At 48.4% G+C, this 16,283-nt stretch overlaps 1 protein-coding gene across 3 annotated transcripts in view; it reads right to left on the bottom strand.

Annotated features, from left to right (window-relative positions):
* The window catches only part of SLC25A22 (solute carrier family 25 member 22), an 86,573-nt gene that overhangs the window by 48,531 nt on the left and 21,759 nt on the right, over positions 1-16,283 (bottom strand). For 2 of the 3 annotated variants that reach the window (XM_038406837.2, XM_043516040.1), the window contains one exon: positions 1,675-1,804. In XM_038406837.2, the coding sequence (XP_038262765.1) occupies positions 1,675-1,694 (20 nt within the window). In that variant the 5' untranslated portion in view covers positions 1,695-1,804. Of the gene's footprint in view, positions 1-1,674; positions 1,805-5,708; positions 5,842-16,283 lie in introns of those variants that run through there. The other variant, XM_043516042.1, reaches the window with a different exon arrangement.

Here is a 16,283-nt window from a genome sequence, read left to right on the forward strand (position 1 = left end):
GCATTACAGAGCACATAGTTTGGGGCAAATTTGGGACTAATGAGGGTGTTGGGGTCACCCTACAAGCAGTAATTTTAGATTGCATTAAAAGAGGCATAGCACGGAAGTCAAGGGATGTGATGGTACTTCTCTACTCGGCGGTGGTTAGGCCTCAGCTGGAGTACAGTGTCCAATTTTGGTCACCAATGTATAGAAAGGATGTAGAGCAGAGGTGGGCAAACTACAGCCCACGGGACCCTCCTGCCCAGACCCTGAGCTCCTGGCCTGGGAGGCTAGCCCCCAGCCCCTTCCCACTGTCCTCCCTCCCCCACAGCCTCAGCGCACCACGCCACTGGGCGCAATGCTCTGGGCAGCCAGGCAGCGCAGTTGCAGAGTCACAGTCTGATCCGGTGATCTGGGTGTAGTGCCGCCAGTGCTCCAGACAGCACGGTAGGGGGGCAGGGAGGGTTGTATAGAGGGCAGGGGAGTTGGGGAATGGTGGGAAGTGGGTGGAGTTGTGGATGGGGTGGTCAGAGGGCGGGGAACAGGGGGGTTGGATGGGACACTGGTCCCGGGGGAGCAGTCAGGAAGGAGGGGTTGGATGGGGCAGCAGGGGGCAGTCAGGAATGAGAAGGAGGTTGGATGGGGCCTCAGGGGATGGGGGTTGGATGGGGCAGGAGTCCAACAGGGCGAGAAGCAGCGAGAGACAAGAAGCAGCGGCAGGGTGCGGGGGGTCGGATAGGCCATGCCCGGCTGTTTGGGGAGACACAGCCTCCCCTAACTGGCCCTCCATACAATTTTGGAAACCCAATGTGGCCCTCAGGCCAAAAAAGTTTGTCCGCCCCGATGTACAGAAACTGGAAAAGATCCAGAGGTAAGCGACAAAGATGATGAAAGGGATGGAAGGCAAGCTGTATGAGCAAAGGTAGAAGGAACTGAATATGTTTAGTTTGGAAAAAGAGATTGGGGGAATGGGGGAAATATGACAGCAGTCTTCAGATACTTGAAAGGTTGCCACAAAAAAAAGACAGAGAAAAGTTGCTCTCTCTTGCCACACAGGGCAGGACAAGAGGCAGTGGATTCAAACTACAGCATAGCAGATTTAGATTAAATCTCAGGAAAGACTTCCTACCTTTAAGAACAATAGGGCAATGGAACAGATGCCGCAGGAGGTTGTGGAAGCACCTTCACTGAGGGTTTTCAAAAGGAGGCTAGAGAGCCACCTGTCTTGGATGGTTTAGACAACAACAAATCCTGCAGCTTGGTAGGAGATTACTAGATGACCCTTGAGACCCCTTCTAACTCTATGTTTCTATGAACCAAGGCTGGTGGAAGCCAGAGTGGGACTGTGGGGCTGTAGACAGGCTGCTGGGGTTAGAGCTGCTGAACCAGGGATATCTAGCACACAGCCACTCAGGGCGTGACCTGCATGCCTATAGGCTTGTTGAGAGCATCCCAGGTTGGGAGCTACAGCAGCAAAGCATAGTAAGGCACCCAGGGTTGCAAGGAAAGTAGTGACACAGCCCCTCACTGGTCTGGACTGCACCCTGAACCCCATCACAGGAGTGGGGAAAGAGTCCCAGATTTTAAAGGCCGTAAGGGATCATCGGATCATCCAGTCTAACCTCTTGTGCAGCAGGTGAGATTCTCTGGCCCACAGTTACTCCTAACAAAAGGAACAGCAAAACTTTTTACCTGATCTGTTTATCAGCCATTTAATTCAGACGAGATCCTGTTCAAAAATCGATTTGCTCCTCCTGAATGTCCCCCCCTTTTTTTTTTCCTCCCCTCAGTCACTGCCTCTCCGTCCTGGCGAGTGGTTCTCCTGAGAAGGGTGAGAGAGAAACACCAAGGAGACAAGATTGAGAACAGGACTTTACATTCCCCCCAAAGCCCAAATCTTCGTAGGCAGAGTACACAGGCTCCCTCCCCAACCCCGTTCAGGGACTGCCCAGTCTGTACTTGGAGCATAGCCAATGCCTCACACACACAGAATGACACATCCGACGACAGAGACTGAGCGAGTGCCTGCATCCATGCCCCTAACCCTGACTCTGGGGAAGTCGCTGACCCCGATCCCAGAGATTCCTGCGAGCAGTTCCCAGACACGGATTATTCAGAGAGGAAAGAGGGTTAGTCATATCATCTCACTCTTATTTTTAAAAGAGGCAAATTTTCCAATGACTTTCCCTCTGCCATGCACAGAAGGAACAGTCGAGAAGCTGCAAGACTGTGAAATCATCACACCCACCCACCCACCACATGGTCTCTAGCTGGCTGCCAAGAGCACCCTGCTCCAGCCTATGAGGAAGGAAGGCAGCCAGATGCTGCAAGTGCCCTGCAGGGCTTAAAGGGACAGCAGACTGTTTTGCAGCAGTCTGCTGTTGGGAGCAGGTGGGGAGGGGGGCAGACTTCCACACCATCTGGTCTCACAGGGAGGAGCCTGTTCTCTCGATTATGATTACACTGCCCCACAGAGTTACCAGGGAGTTGCTGGAACCCAGCCCATTAAGGAACTCAACCCCAGAAAGGTGGACATTTTGAATATTCAAAAATTAGATTCCTTTAATATTTGTCATTTCTTGCCACCTACTCCTCATCCCTGAAAGCAGCTGGTCCCCAGCTCCCATCTGGTAATGCAGTGCTGGCTCATTGGCAGCTTCCTTTTCAGTTACTTGGGGAGTAGCAACCCATAGGCTGGAAACAAACTCTTTGTCCTCTGTTTTAGCAATGAAATGTGCCACTGGGTTACCCATCAGAGTCCTTTCTACACCCACCCCTTCATAGTCTGTAAGGAGTGGTTAAAGCAGTGGTTCTCAATCAGGGGTACATGTACCCTCAGGGATATGCAGAGGTCTTCCGGGTGCACATCAACTCATCTAGATATTTGCTTAGTTTTACAACTGGCTACATAAAAAGCACTACTGAAGTCAATGCAAACTAAAATTTCATTCAAACAATGACTTGTTTATATTGCTCTATATTCTATACACTGAAATGCAAGTACAATATTTATATTCCCATTGATTTATTTTATAAACTATGTGGTCAAAATGAGAGAGTCAGCAATTTTTCAGTAATAGAGTGCTGACATGTTTGTATTTGTATGTCTGATTTTGTAAGCAAGTAGTTTTTAAGTGAGCTGAAATTGGGGGTATGCAAGACAAATCAGACTCCTGTACAGTAGTCTGGAAAGGTTGAGAGCCACTGCTTTAAAGAAAAGAAAACGAGTACTTGTGGCACCTTAGAGACTAACAAATTTATAATAAATTTGTTAGTCTCTAAGGTGCCACAAGTACTCCTTTTCATTTTGCTAATACAGACTAACATGGCTGCTACTCTGAAACCTGCTTTAAAGACTAACACTGCACTTTCATTGCAGGGTACAATTTCATGACTAGTGTTTGAGACAACGAGGAATTCACAGAGCTGCATGGAGCCAGTGACAGTGCACGCAGGCACTGCATAAGATTACACACACACACACACACACACACACACACACACCCCGCTCTGCTAGCACATCTCAGTCTTGACCTGCAATCCCCACTTTCTTCCCGATAGTCCAGCTGGGGGTCTCTCTCGGGCAGAGACTTCTAGCTTCAATGACAGGCTTGGTGGTATCGGCACAGCCATCCCCCTCGATTAGGCTGAGCCTTCAAATCCATTTGCACTTGAGATCCAGGACTCATCTGAAGCCATCAGAGGCCAGTGCACTAACTCACTGGGGAATGGAGCTCTTTCTAATATACTCAGCTCTGACTTCATTCACCTGCATGTCTTCTGGGGTTTCTTTTCAAACCACCAGTCTCTTCTTCAAAATTAGTGAAGGACAAGTGAGAATATACTAAAATCCCTATAAACTAAGGCCTTGACTACACACAAAACGTGTAGCATTTAATTAAAATGGTTGCAATCTCCTTTGGGGACACATTTTCATTTAGCTTAAACTGATTCTCAGTCACTTTAAGCTAAACAGACACAAATCACATACACACAAAGGGGTTTGCACCAGATTAGCTTCATGCCTTTTGTTAAACTGGTACACCTCCATGTAAGCAAACCCTAAACCATGAAAACTCATCGGTAACAACTACAATAAATAGGGTGTTCCCTTTTATGTATAGAAGGGGTCTGGCCAATTCCACACACAGTCCTCACGCAGCTCTGGTGCCATCACAGCGGCATTAGGTTCACAAGATGCTTTTCAAAATAGGGCTTTTGCACATAATACATGGTCCCACCTCTGCTGTGTACTAGTCAGCTGCTGCCCTCCACCCCAGAGGCAGCTGCATTTCAGATATGCTACATAATATGTACAATAGTTCAACACACAAAACACTAATGTTAAATATTTACATTTTAATCCGTCAAGAGGAAAAATGGATGCTCAGGAGACAGCTGACCATGTAACTTCTTGATCTCCCATGACAGCGGGGATGGTACAAGAGCAAAGATGGGGTTCAGCTCCCAGCTCTGCTATACGTGGCACACGCGTGTGTGTGTGTGTGTGTGTGTGTGTGTGTGTGTGTGTGTGTGTGTGTGTGTGTGTGTGTGTGTGTGTGTGTGTTTGTTTGTTTGAGGGCAGTTCTTCAGGGCAGGTACAGTTTCTTTATGTGCATGTCCAGCACCTAGCACAAGGGAGCTCTGCACCTCCAGAACTACCAGACCCAAAGGGCAAGCTAGTCTTCCCTAAGCACACCTGGAGATTGAGCATTAAACCATGACAGAAGGCAGGCTTATCCCAGCTTTGTTTGGAAAGGGCTTCAGCTGATGCCAATCTGCAAAGCAGCCACAATTGCCAATTTAAACTCTACCAGTGCACTTTGCTGTATTCCCCAAAATCCCATCATTCATTTTAAAGTATGAAAAAGTTCTATGGCCCTTTGTTGGGAAGATCTGAGCACTGCGCCAGATTCCAGTTCCTCTAACAGGATGCTAACTAGCTCCATCCAGGCTAGGAAAAAGAGCCACAGGGAGAGGACACCATCCCTGAGAAATTCCACAGGAGGTTAAAACACTCAACAGGGAAACAGAGGAATAAAACTGAGAACTAAGAAAAATCTGTGTAAAGCAAAGGACTCTTTCCATTCCAGTCTGCAGCAAGACAGATGGTGCCAAGGAAAGTTTCCCTGAAAACCACCACCTCCAGTCATGCCTGTGAGAGATCACAGCTGTCCAGTACACTGTCCTCCTTCCCTCCCAAGGAAGCACCCTGTTGCTTACTGCCAAGAACAGAACTCTGACCCAAGGTACGGAGATCCCCAGGGGAACTGGAGCTTGTGAACCCAGCATCCTGTGATGGCTGCGTTGGATCAGATCACCACTCTGGATTACAGCTACAAACGGCTCCCTTTGCATTGCTTAGTGAGAGAGGGAGTTACACACCAAACCAGACTCCGACCTCCCTCTGCTGTCCACACCTCAAACCCCATTCAGGGGACCTCTCTAGCAAGTCTGTACCTCACCTTTAACCTACCTTTCCAACCCCTATCTCCCCAAAACAGCCCCACAGAGATGGAACCACCACACCTGGCTACATCAGGTAGCATCACAACACAAACCTAGTCAGTTTCAAATGCCACCGTGGCCCTCCATGCAGTCTGCCAGGAGACAATATTCACAGAAGATAAGTTAATATATTCCTCTCATACGATCTCGCTGCCACCACATGCACTGATCTCTGATATCCTGTCCACAACCGAGTTCCCCTTGCATCAAAAATTTACCCTTTCTAGTCGGCAAGCAGTTTTCTTCAGGGACTGCAACCTTAGTATTTCTGATCCCTTTGGTGCAAGCGTATCCCTGTGCACCTGGCTGGTTATTAACCTTTGTTTCCCTTCACCTTATCACAAGAAGGAAAGTGCTTTATCACTGAACCATAGTCCACTCTGTGTGTACGCATGTGCGTGTGCGCAAATGCTCTTTGTTCAAACAGACCACTGTGTGGAGAGAGGCAAGGGGGAGGAGTTTGCTGGGACCCTCCGGTACTTCCAATGACCTTAGTAGGTGATCAAAGACACTTGAGGCTTGTGTAGCGTATGTCCCATTCAAAGCAAACCATAGCCAGCGGATTCTCACCACAGCCCACCAGAGACAGGTTAATAAGTAGTTGTCATCCCCATGGGTAAAATGAGGTGGCAGGGCTTGAGTGGCACACACAAGGCAGCAGAGGAAGTGTCAGCATGGAGTTAGCACTCACGAGTTCCTAACCCTCAGTCCCATGTTCCTGCCATCAGGCCACCTAGAACACTAACCAGGCCTGGATTCAGGTGACACACAACTGTATCAATTGAAGAGCTGGGGGCTCCCAAACCTGTTACCAGTCAGAGAGAGGGAAGTGCTGCAGTTGCAAACTTTCAGGTCTCCTTCGGACTCATCTGCTCACTTCCCTCCAGGGTCGGTAGATTTGCCAAGTTTGGCAACCTCCATTCGAAGTATAGGACCCAGATCAGCTGATCTGTCTGAACCTGCCTTAACCCGCCAGCGTTGCTGAAGTGACAGTGTGTTAATGTCAGAGGTGTGCTGTGGAGAGCCCCAGAACCCTGATGAATCACAACTTGGCAATTTTGAGGCATCATCTGACATACCTTTACACTGTGAGGACGACAGTCATTCTCTGGATGACCTGGGTGAGATGCCTATTTGGTGTTGCAGAATAGATCAGCAAAACCTGCACTGGTCACCATGGTCTCTTCTGCAGAGACCGCACCTGCCCCCCCCCAAACATGGGACTAACCCACAGGCCAGTTTTTAAACCAAGGAAGCTCTCCTGCACACCCGTTCCCAGCTCAAGAGGATTCCAACCAGAGCCCAATCTTAAGAAGCTCTCCCGCCAACATAGCACTGTTCACATTGGTCCTTAAATCGGCATAAGTTATGTAGCACGAGGAGGGGGGCTAATTCACACCCATGGGTGACATAATTTATGTTGACTTAAGCTGTAGGGTAGCCATAGCCTCAGGCTTTGTCTGCACTACCAAGTTTTGTCACCAAAAACTGCTTTGTTGTGATAAAACAGTGAGAGCGTACACAGTGCAAGGCAACGTGAATTTTGTCAGGAAAGTGCCTGGTTTCGGCGACAAAAACGTTCCACTCCTAGGAGAGGCTTTTTTCTTTTCCCCTCCCTTTGTCGACAAAGAGCCAGTGTAGACACTGCTGTTTGACTTGTCAACAGAACCAGCTTCCACCAGTATCCCACAATGCCTACCCTGATCGCTCTGCTCAGTGTTTTGATCTCTGCTGCCCGGCAGCCACACGCCCCTCCCCTTTCAAAGCTGCGGGAAGTATCTGACAGCTGAGGGCGCTGCTCCAGTTTGGGGAGCAAAGAGCAAATCATTGGAATGCCCCTGTTCTGCCCTGCACTAGCAACACAGAGGTAGGCAGACTGCTGTCATGGGGTGCGTGTGTGTGTGTGTGGGGGGGTGAGGGGTGTAGGCTGCTGTGTGGCTTTGACATTCCTCAGCACCAAGAGCTCACAGAGCTACCCAAGATACGCAGCAATCAGCTCAGCCTTCCCACAACATACCCACAGTGCATTGCTCATGCGGTCAATGATGGGGCCCACAACGTGGACATGATCGGTCGACAGAGGGAGCAAGTGTGAACACCCTTCAGTGATTTTTGCTTGGTCGACTGTTAGGTGTGGACGCAAGTTTTGCTGACAAAACGTGGTAGCGTAGACAAAGCCTTAGCCTTTGGGCACTTGAGCGAAGATGGTTAATCTTGTTACTTTATTTGAAAATGTTTTGTGATGTGGAAAGACTGGGACAAGGGGGAGACCAGACTCATTTTCCCTGGCTACTCAAGATAAGTTTTGCAGCTAGTTCTTGGGAGGGGATTAGCCCACTGAGCACACTCAGCTGGTGCGTCTCTTTGATCGGCAATGACACCTGTTAATTGGTACAGTACAAATCGGACACTAACCTGAATGTCAGATGGAAAGGGCTAGCCATCAGATAGCAGAACCATCCAAACCAGGTCTGGATCACTGGAATTTAGTTTATGAACAGAGACAAACCCACTTCCCAAGAAGGAGAGGACAATACCGAGAAGCAGCGTTCAGACTCAGAGAGTGACTGTGGGGAAAAGGAGATGGAAACTGGCATAGGAACAGTCAGGGAGCGTAGGGATCAGCCACGAGATGGGAAGATTTTACACACAATAGCACTGTGGCCTGGGCCTGCAGGATGCAATGGCTCATGAGAAGCAAGGTGGTAATCTAAGCCCAGCTCCTAGGACAAATGTGCTCAGTACAACTGGTACAAGTGAGAGCGGTCCACGCAGAGAGGCCAACTCTGCTGTGACAACTAGAAAACAACCTTCTAGGGCATAGCATCCTGCCTCCCTGCAGGGCACAGCTTTGGGGATTCTTGCTTTGCTGATGCTTCTGCTATGGTTAAAGAGAGGTCTTCAGCCTCCAGGGCCAGCACCTCTAATTAGCACTAAATTAGATCAGACACACCCACTTTCCCCACACACACCCCATTCACACCATTTATCTAAGCAATGATGTCCTCCAGGGTACTGGGTTAATCTACACAATTCCTGGGGGCTGGAGGCATTTGACCCTCCACTTGGTGCCTCTCAATCCATCCTAAACCTGCAGTTAGGGATGTGGTTATAGTATCCTATTACACTGTATCCATTTGTGTATTTTACAAAGTGAAGTCCTTTCCAATAATGCTGAGCCGCAGACACCCTGCCAAGCTTCACTAAATAGTAAGGCGACCACACAGTTACTGCGATGACATTTTGGGAATGTAAAGGAACTGAAAACGTTTCCAGAGAGAAGCTTTCTATCCTCTCGCTGTATAATAGACCACTGTCTATTGGTGCTGAGAAATCTCTCCTGGGGGCTCCTGGTGAATCAGGCACTGCTCTCTCATGATACTTTAAAAAGAAAAAATGAAATTACCTCATCTGTATTTCCCTCCTGAGTGCCATCTGCCTTTCAGACTGTAGGCTCTGTGCAGCAGAGAGTGTCCGAGTCACACACAGCACTGGGCATATCATGGGGCTTAGATAATAAAATACCGATGCCCCCTGAACTGCGTGATGGCATTGTCCCCTTGCATTACAGAGTCGCACCTCTCCACAGCGCAAACACCAAATGCTGCATTTACAAAATGCTTTTGGGGTTGCAGATGTGAATTCATCACCCATCATCAGAAGCACAAAGGTTATGGATGGGACATCTCTGTACAGACTTTGCCTTTAAAGAGTAGAAAGCAGGGAATGAATCTCTCCCCCCGCCCCCCTGGCTCTTAGGCAGATACAGACCTAAGTCCCTGAAGGTAGCGGGGAGGGGGAAGGTGTCAGGCAAAGCAGCTTTCTGATTGGCTGTTGGGCAAGAGGGGGCAGTGCAGCCACTGGAAGGCCTCTGCCCTCCAGAGCTGCAGGGATGCTGCTTAAGCAGCAACCCACAGTAGGCTCCCTACCACTCCTACCACACCCTGCCCACAGGCCAGGCCTGCAGCACCTGGGTAGCTCAGCTCTCTCCCTCATCTCCTTTACAAGGCTTTTCTCTTCCCTGTTTTTCAAATGGGTGATCCCCTTAGGCTTTCCGACCTCACACATGGGAGGGCTGCCCTTCAGTCCCAAGCCAGAAATGATGTCGGGGCAGATTTGCTGTCAAAACTCTAGGCTGGAGACTTGCAAAACAGCAAGTCACAGTTTGCCCAGATCTCCTGCCACCATCTCCCTAAACAGACTTGTTATCTCAGGGTCCCTAAACCTGTTCCAGGCAATGTTACAACCAAAAAGTCCCAAGGGACCCACCCTTCCCATCTGGCCATAAAGAAAAAGAAAGAAGAAGAAGAAGGAAAAAAAGTGTGGTCTTGTCCTCCCGGGGGTGGGAGAGAGGCTGAGAATCTGCATGTTCTAAAGGCATTCAGTGCTGCAGACTCAACACATGAGCTTCACGGACATGCCAGGATGTCCCGGCACGTAAAACCAGTGGCTGGAGCACATGACTGGCAGCTGGAACGGCTGAAGTGTAATCCTAGCTCTGCCACTGACTCACTGGGACATCTGGGCAAGTCCCTTCATCTCCCTGCTCCAGATTTTAAAGATGGAATTGTGATTTGCTGAGCACCCCCAAAAGAGCAGGCCCCTTTTAAGGCATCTCACGTTGGGCTTTAAATTGAGGCACCCCAAAAATTACTAATCATTTTTGAAAATCCTGGTCTCTGTGCCTCCATTTCCCCATCTGTAAAATGGGAATAAGAAGGCTTTCTTTATAGGGGTGCTGAGAGGCTTAATTCATGGGCATTTATAATGCACTGAGACCCCTGGATGAAATGTGGTAGGCAGGTAATGAAGATAGAATCATTTCTCCTGTGAGTGGCACTCAACTGGTTAATAAACTGATGATTTCACCTACCAGGTCCTTTACCCTGCCCAGAACCTGTGAGAAGGAAAGGGTTGCGATAGTGCCCAGTGTCAGCAATGTGATACATGTGACCATGGGGTTACAGAGCCAGCAGGACAGCTCATGTGTGTCTCTTCTTGCAAAATCCTCAGTCACATTGTGATGCAAGGTCAGAGCTATAACAGCACCAGAAGTTGAAGCACCACATTTGTTTTACACCAACCTTAAAGCAAGTAGGAACAGTAAGGAAAGTCCTCTGGATTGCAAAATCTAATACATATTACTTTTCCGTTTCTTGACAACCATGGTGATTTTAAAATATAATTATATTTAATTCACTATCATTGCCAATAGATGAAGTTCGTTAAAAAAGTAGCCAAAAAGTTTATATAGGTCCTACATTATTTTGTGCCTGATGATCCAGCAGAGGGAGCAGAAGTTAAGCCAACCAACCCCATACCCAGTGTTGTCCCAGTATATGAGCCACGAGCTAAACAAAAAAGAGAACCATTGTGGCTTGAGATTTATGAGAAGCTAGGAGGGAAAGGGGACCGGTGAATAGAGAAACTGAAGTTTGCTAAATGGAAAATAGGGCTGGTAAGAAAAGGCATTTCTTTTTCAATATTCTGAGAGGGTGTGACAGGCCATAGAGAGTAAAACCCAAAATGAATAGACACAAACACACCAACTGACTGGGGCCCTTTAACTAGCTACTTTAGGAAGGGTTTGGCATAGATGCAGAGTGAGTGGCTTAGACCATTTATTCAGATTCTGGTGGGTCACAAAAGATAGACAAGGGGCTACTGGCAGGGGTATACAAAAAGCCAGGGAACGAGAGCCAGAAAAAAAAAAAAAAAATCCTCAGTGCTTCAATACAATCAAGATATAAAAGTCATTAAAAACCCAAGAAGCCTGGTATAAAGAGGGTCTCCGTCCAGCTCATTACTTAGAGAAGGAACATGCTGAAGCGAGCCCTGTCACCCAGCTGAGATCTCCAGGAGTCAAAGGCCCCATTCATTCCCCATGAGTGACAAAATAAGGATCCTGGCTCAAAACCGGCTGCTCTACTCCAAAAACAGGGCTTCAAAGGCCCCATCAAGAAGACTAAACTTCACTTCTGGCAGGGATCCCTGCATCATATCATCAGGAACAGCACCCAATGTCCTCAGAAGGGCTTCTCAGGGCTACATGCTCTCCAGTAAGCTTCCATAGGAAGGCACCAGCCTTTCACCTCTGTAGTCTTGGGTTTAACTACAAATGGTCATGAGCATCAGACCCCATCTTAGACCCTACTGGCACACAAGTGGCAGCCTTGACTCAGGAGAGTATTAAGGTTAAACTAGCAGTGCATGCTACTGGTCAGGGTTGGGGTGCATTGGTGAAGGGGGGCCGGCTCAGAGTGCTTTAGATCAGTGTTGGGGTGCTTTGGCAGAGCTGTGGGAGGGGCCCAGGGCAGAGGATTGTGCAGGTCAGGGTTGAGGAACATAAGCAGAACTGGGATAGCTAGGAGCACTGCAGAGAGAGTTGTACAAAGGAAGCTCACACATTGGCCATTGGCCAGAACCAGGCAATCTTACAAGCACGAACATTTGCCCACAATGATGTTTACAGTCTGGTATAAGGCTTCTTTTTAAATCTATTTTCCTTCTTTTAAAAGAGAAAAAATAATAAATCTTTTGACCCCTACGTTATCCCATTTGGCAGATGCTGAACGACAGCACCAAATGCCAGAAACAGTTTCTGCTACCGCTACAAATATTCAGGGCTACAAATCAGGCAGCAAGAGCTCGAACACACAGCTACTGCTGCAGCACTGCACCAAAAGAAAGGAACGAGGGATCGATACTTTCTGTTAACCTCACCCACATCTCTGCCACCCATCTTTCCCTGCCCTGTCCCAAACCTGGTGTTTCCCTCCACCCCCACAAGCAGACATTCTCCAACAAGGTCATCACCCTAGGCAATGCCATCTCACACTCTCTCACCACACCACCCAGTGAGATTTCCACTGCAGTGGAAGAGGACAATGTTCCCCTATGTGACTCAACTGAACGCACTTCTACTTCCCTTTGGGGACAAAAGGGATGGATCTCCATTTTTTCTGCCCCACCCCACCTTGTACTACTAAATGCTGGTGAGCCAACTCTTCCACTAAATTGCCCACCCTCTTGGCTACTTTGATAACTTAGGCCTGGTCTACGCTAAAAAGTTGGGTCGATCCAGCTCCATCGCTATGGGGTGTGAAAAATCCACACTCCTGAGCAATGTAGTTAAGCCAGCCTAGGCCCTGGTGTAGACAGTGGTAGGTCAAGGGAAGAACCTCTCAGAGAGGTGGGTTTGCTACAGGGATGGAAAAACCCCTTTCGTCGCTATGGTAAGCATTCACACTACAGCAGCACAGCTGTAGTGAGGCAGCTGTAACTTTTCTAGTGTAGATATAGCCTTACTGTGGGCCCAATAAAGCCATGATCCTTTACATACAGACTCATGTAAATAGAAATAGAAGGAAACATTAGATCTAGTGCTCGTCCATTCCCCTGCCAGCACAAGATTCAACTCTTTATTTCAAAGTTTTTACAAGCAAACACTCTCTCTCTCTTTTTATCCCCTATGGTCTGTGTTCTGCAGGAGGACTAAATGATCAAGTTGGTTCCTTCTGCCTTTAAAGTCAATTAACATATATTGAAGGCGATATCGGAAATAACTTGAGAATCAGTTATTCAGCAAATTCCCAGTAAAGCTTCCTTCATCTCTTGCACATATTGGTATTTCACCAGCATCATGAGCTCTGTGTTTTTCTCTCTCTCCCACACACTCACTTCAAAACTTGATGACCCTGAGTCACCACCTAGATATCTGGCAGGAACAATTGGTGTGCACTGCTGCCAAGCAGTGAAGAGGATATTGTTATTAGGTAATAGGATCCGCTTAACCTGGCTACTAAGACACACAAGTTCTTGTGTGCTTTACTGACCTAATAATTATTATGAATTACATTCAAACAATTCCAGTGTGCCCTAGGGAAAAGGGCAGCACAAACCCAATTGTGAGTGGTATCGAGGAATGGTACAAGAGGAAAACAATCTTGTCTAGACTAGACTAGGATTTAAAGGTCTGATATTAGATCAAGTTACCTAGCCCACTCTAGCTAACGCCTTCCAAAACTCTAGACAAGACAAAGCAATTATCTATTAACAGCACCTGCTAAACTGTTTGAGTTAACTTGGTAACTCTTACATCTTTTAATCCTAGTCTAGACAATGCCTATATGAACTAGAGCTGTCTAAGTAAAGCCTAGGGGCACCCTATCCCCTGAAATCCTACCCTGGACGTCTACCCCAGAGCTATCTGAAAGGCAATGGGACTTGTGCTCCTAAATAATTTGGACACTTTTGAAAATCCCATCCCAGGGGTGAGAAGCAGTACCTTAGATGCATTTTTTTCTTTTTTTAAAAATCACCACCACCACCAATTTGGGAGCCAGTCCTAATCTTCAATCAGCGTAACAGGGTGTGTGGATGTTCAGAATAATGCTAATAGCTTGCACTTCTCTAATGTGCTCCAACTAGAGAGAGCTCAAAGCAGTTTATCATCTACTCTAGGGTTTTATACTGCTGCAGTATCGGAGCACCAGCCATATATAATCAATAGCAACAGCCAAGGCCCTTGTGCACTGAATGGGGTCTCTGGCTCTTCTCCCTTTTTGGCATAAAAACTCTGCATGGGGTACAGGGTTTTTTTTTTTTTTTTTTTTAGGGGGGGAAGGGGTCATTTTGTTGGCAGTTTATGGATAGAAGGGAGTCAAAACATACTCTTCCCTCAACTCCCCTGCCATGGCACACACAGACTCAATGCTTCATGTGCACTCAAGTCCCAGAAGTGCCACAGACACAACAGCTTTCACCTTCAAACTGTATAAAGGAGAGGGGAATGGAAGCACTGAGAGGCCTGCCAATGTTATCAGATGGGGAAGGGAGAGGGTCCTAGGGGGCACTGGGAGACTTACAGCAACGGTGACTGCATGAGAAGAGAATTTAAAAGAGCACCCATTGGACGTCATCACCATAACAAGCTGCACTACTGCTTCCGGTGGGCCTCAGAGTCCTACATCGAGCAGCCAGCTGTCCATCACCTGTCTGAGTCTCAGGGTTCGATGCCATACAACAGGAAAGGGGCTGATGCAGACACAGAGGGCAACAGACCTTGATCAATGATCCCAATCCCTTATACCAGGGGTGGGCAATAATTTTTGCAGGGGATTTTATAATTTATCCACTCCATAAATTTTGGTAAGTCGTCACGGACGGCACATTTCTACTATATTAATGGAGGGGGTGCGGGGGTGGGGTGGGGTGCGGGAGGGAGTGTGAGGTGCAGGTTCTGGCCCAGAGACGCTTACCACAGGTGGCTCCCAGCTGGCAGCACAGTGGGGCGCTCAGGCTGGCTGCCTGCATGCCGCGGCCCCACACCGCTCCCGGAAGCGGCCGCCTGCTGGCGCCGGGGCATGTCTCTGTGCGCCCCTTGCAGGGAGGGGGACAGTGGGTCTCCGTGCGCTGCCCATGCCCACAAGAACCACCCCTACAGTTCCTAGGGGCCGGTTTCCAGCCCATGGGAGCTGGGAGGATGGTGCTGGGAGCGGAGCTGCCTCCCCCTCACGGTGCCAGCAGCCGGCCGCTTCCAGGAGCGGAGTGGGGCCACGGCATGCAGGCAGCCTGCCTGAGCGCCCCGAGGCTTTTGGCAGTCTAGAGATTGTGAGGGCAGCCAAAGAGCCTGGCAGGCAGGACAGAAATGTTAGACAGGCTGGATCCAGCCTGTATTTTGCCCACCCCGCTTTACACTGAACCCTACTGTTTAAGGGGGAATCTCTAACCTCAGTTCACATGTCCACACAGTAATGTTTCAGAGTAGCAGCCGTGTTAGTCTGTATCCGCAAAAAGAAAAGGAGTACTTGTGGCACCTTAGAGACTAACAAATTTAACAGGAATGTGTATATGTAGGAGGGGGGTGGAAAAAGGGGATTAAATTGTTACATTAGCCTCCTAGACTTGAAAAACAAAATCAGGATTTCCCAAGCACAGGCCTGGCTCCCCCTCTCCCCTGGCAGGAAAAGCAGGCAATCCCATCAGCCTTTCTTCTCTCTAACACAGAGGTAACCAGATCCCTGAACTCTACCATGACTAGAGAGAAAAGTGTTTGTCCGCTCTGCTCACACCATGGCTATATTAGTTGAGTGCTGTCACCTCCCCCTGGGGTGTGCAATAGTGAGGAGGGAGGAAGAGCAGAGGAGGCTGGTCACGTTTCTTCACACCTCCAAGGAAATGCATACACAGAGCACTTCCTAAAGCATGCCCTCATACGGTCCCTAGGGGCCTGGGAGACTGAATGGAGTGAGACTTTGTTCCACTTTGTTCCTCGGCCACAAGCACCTGGTTGTGCACAGAACTGACACTTCGTAGGCCTGAAAAACAGTCGCACCAGCTCTTGAGAAGGGAGAGCGAGCACAGAAATCAAAGCATTTTAAAGAAAAAAAAAAAAAAAAAAGTGCTGACGTTTACCCTCCCATAAAATACCACAGAATCATCGGACTAGAAGGGACCTTGAGAGGTCATCGAGTCCAGTCCCCTGCACTCATGGCAGGACTAAGTATTATCTAGAGACCATGACAGTTCCAAGGCTGTGAATGGGCACTCGTATGACGCAGTACACTTGTGAACAGAGGCCAGTATTGACTCCACATGACCGTCCCTGGAAAGCTAAAAAGGGGACACGTGACCACGCGCTTACGGGGCAACAACCTTTATGTTTGTGGCCTGTCTTGCAAAATCCTAATATTGCTGTGTGAGGCCACAGCTGCATCCCATGATCCACACCCTCGAGCAACGTCGTCAAGACAACGACCTCCGGTGTAGACAGCGCTAGGCGGACAGAAGAA

The sequence above is a fragment of the Dermochelys coriacea genome, chromosome 6, assembly GCF_009764565.3.
Source record: "Dermochelys coriacea isolate rDerCor1 chromosome 6, rDerCor1.pri.v4, whole genome shotgun sequence".
NCBI lineage: Eukaryota > Metazoa > Chordata > Testudines > Dermochelyidae > Dermochelys > Dermochelys coriacea.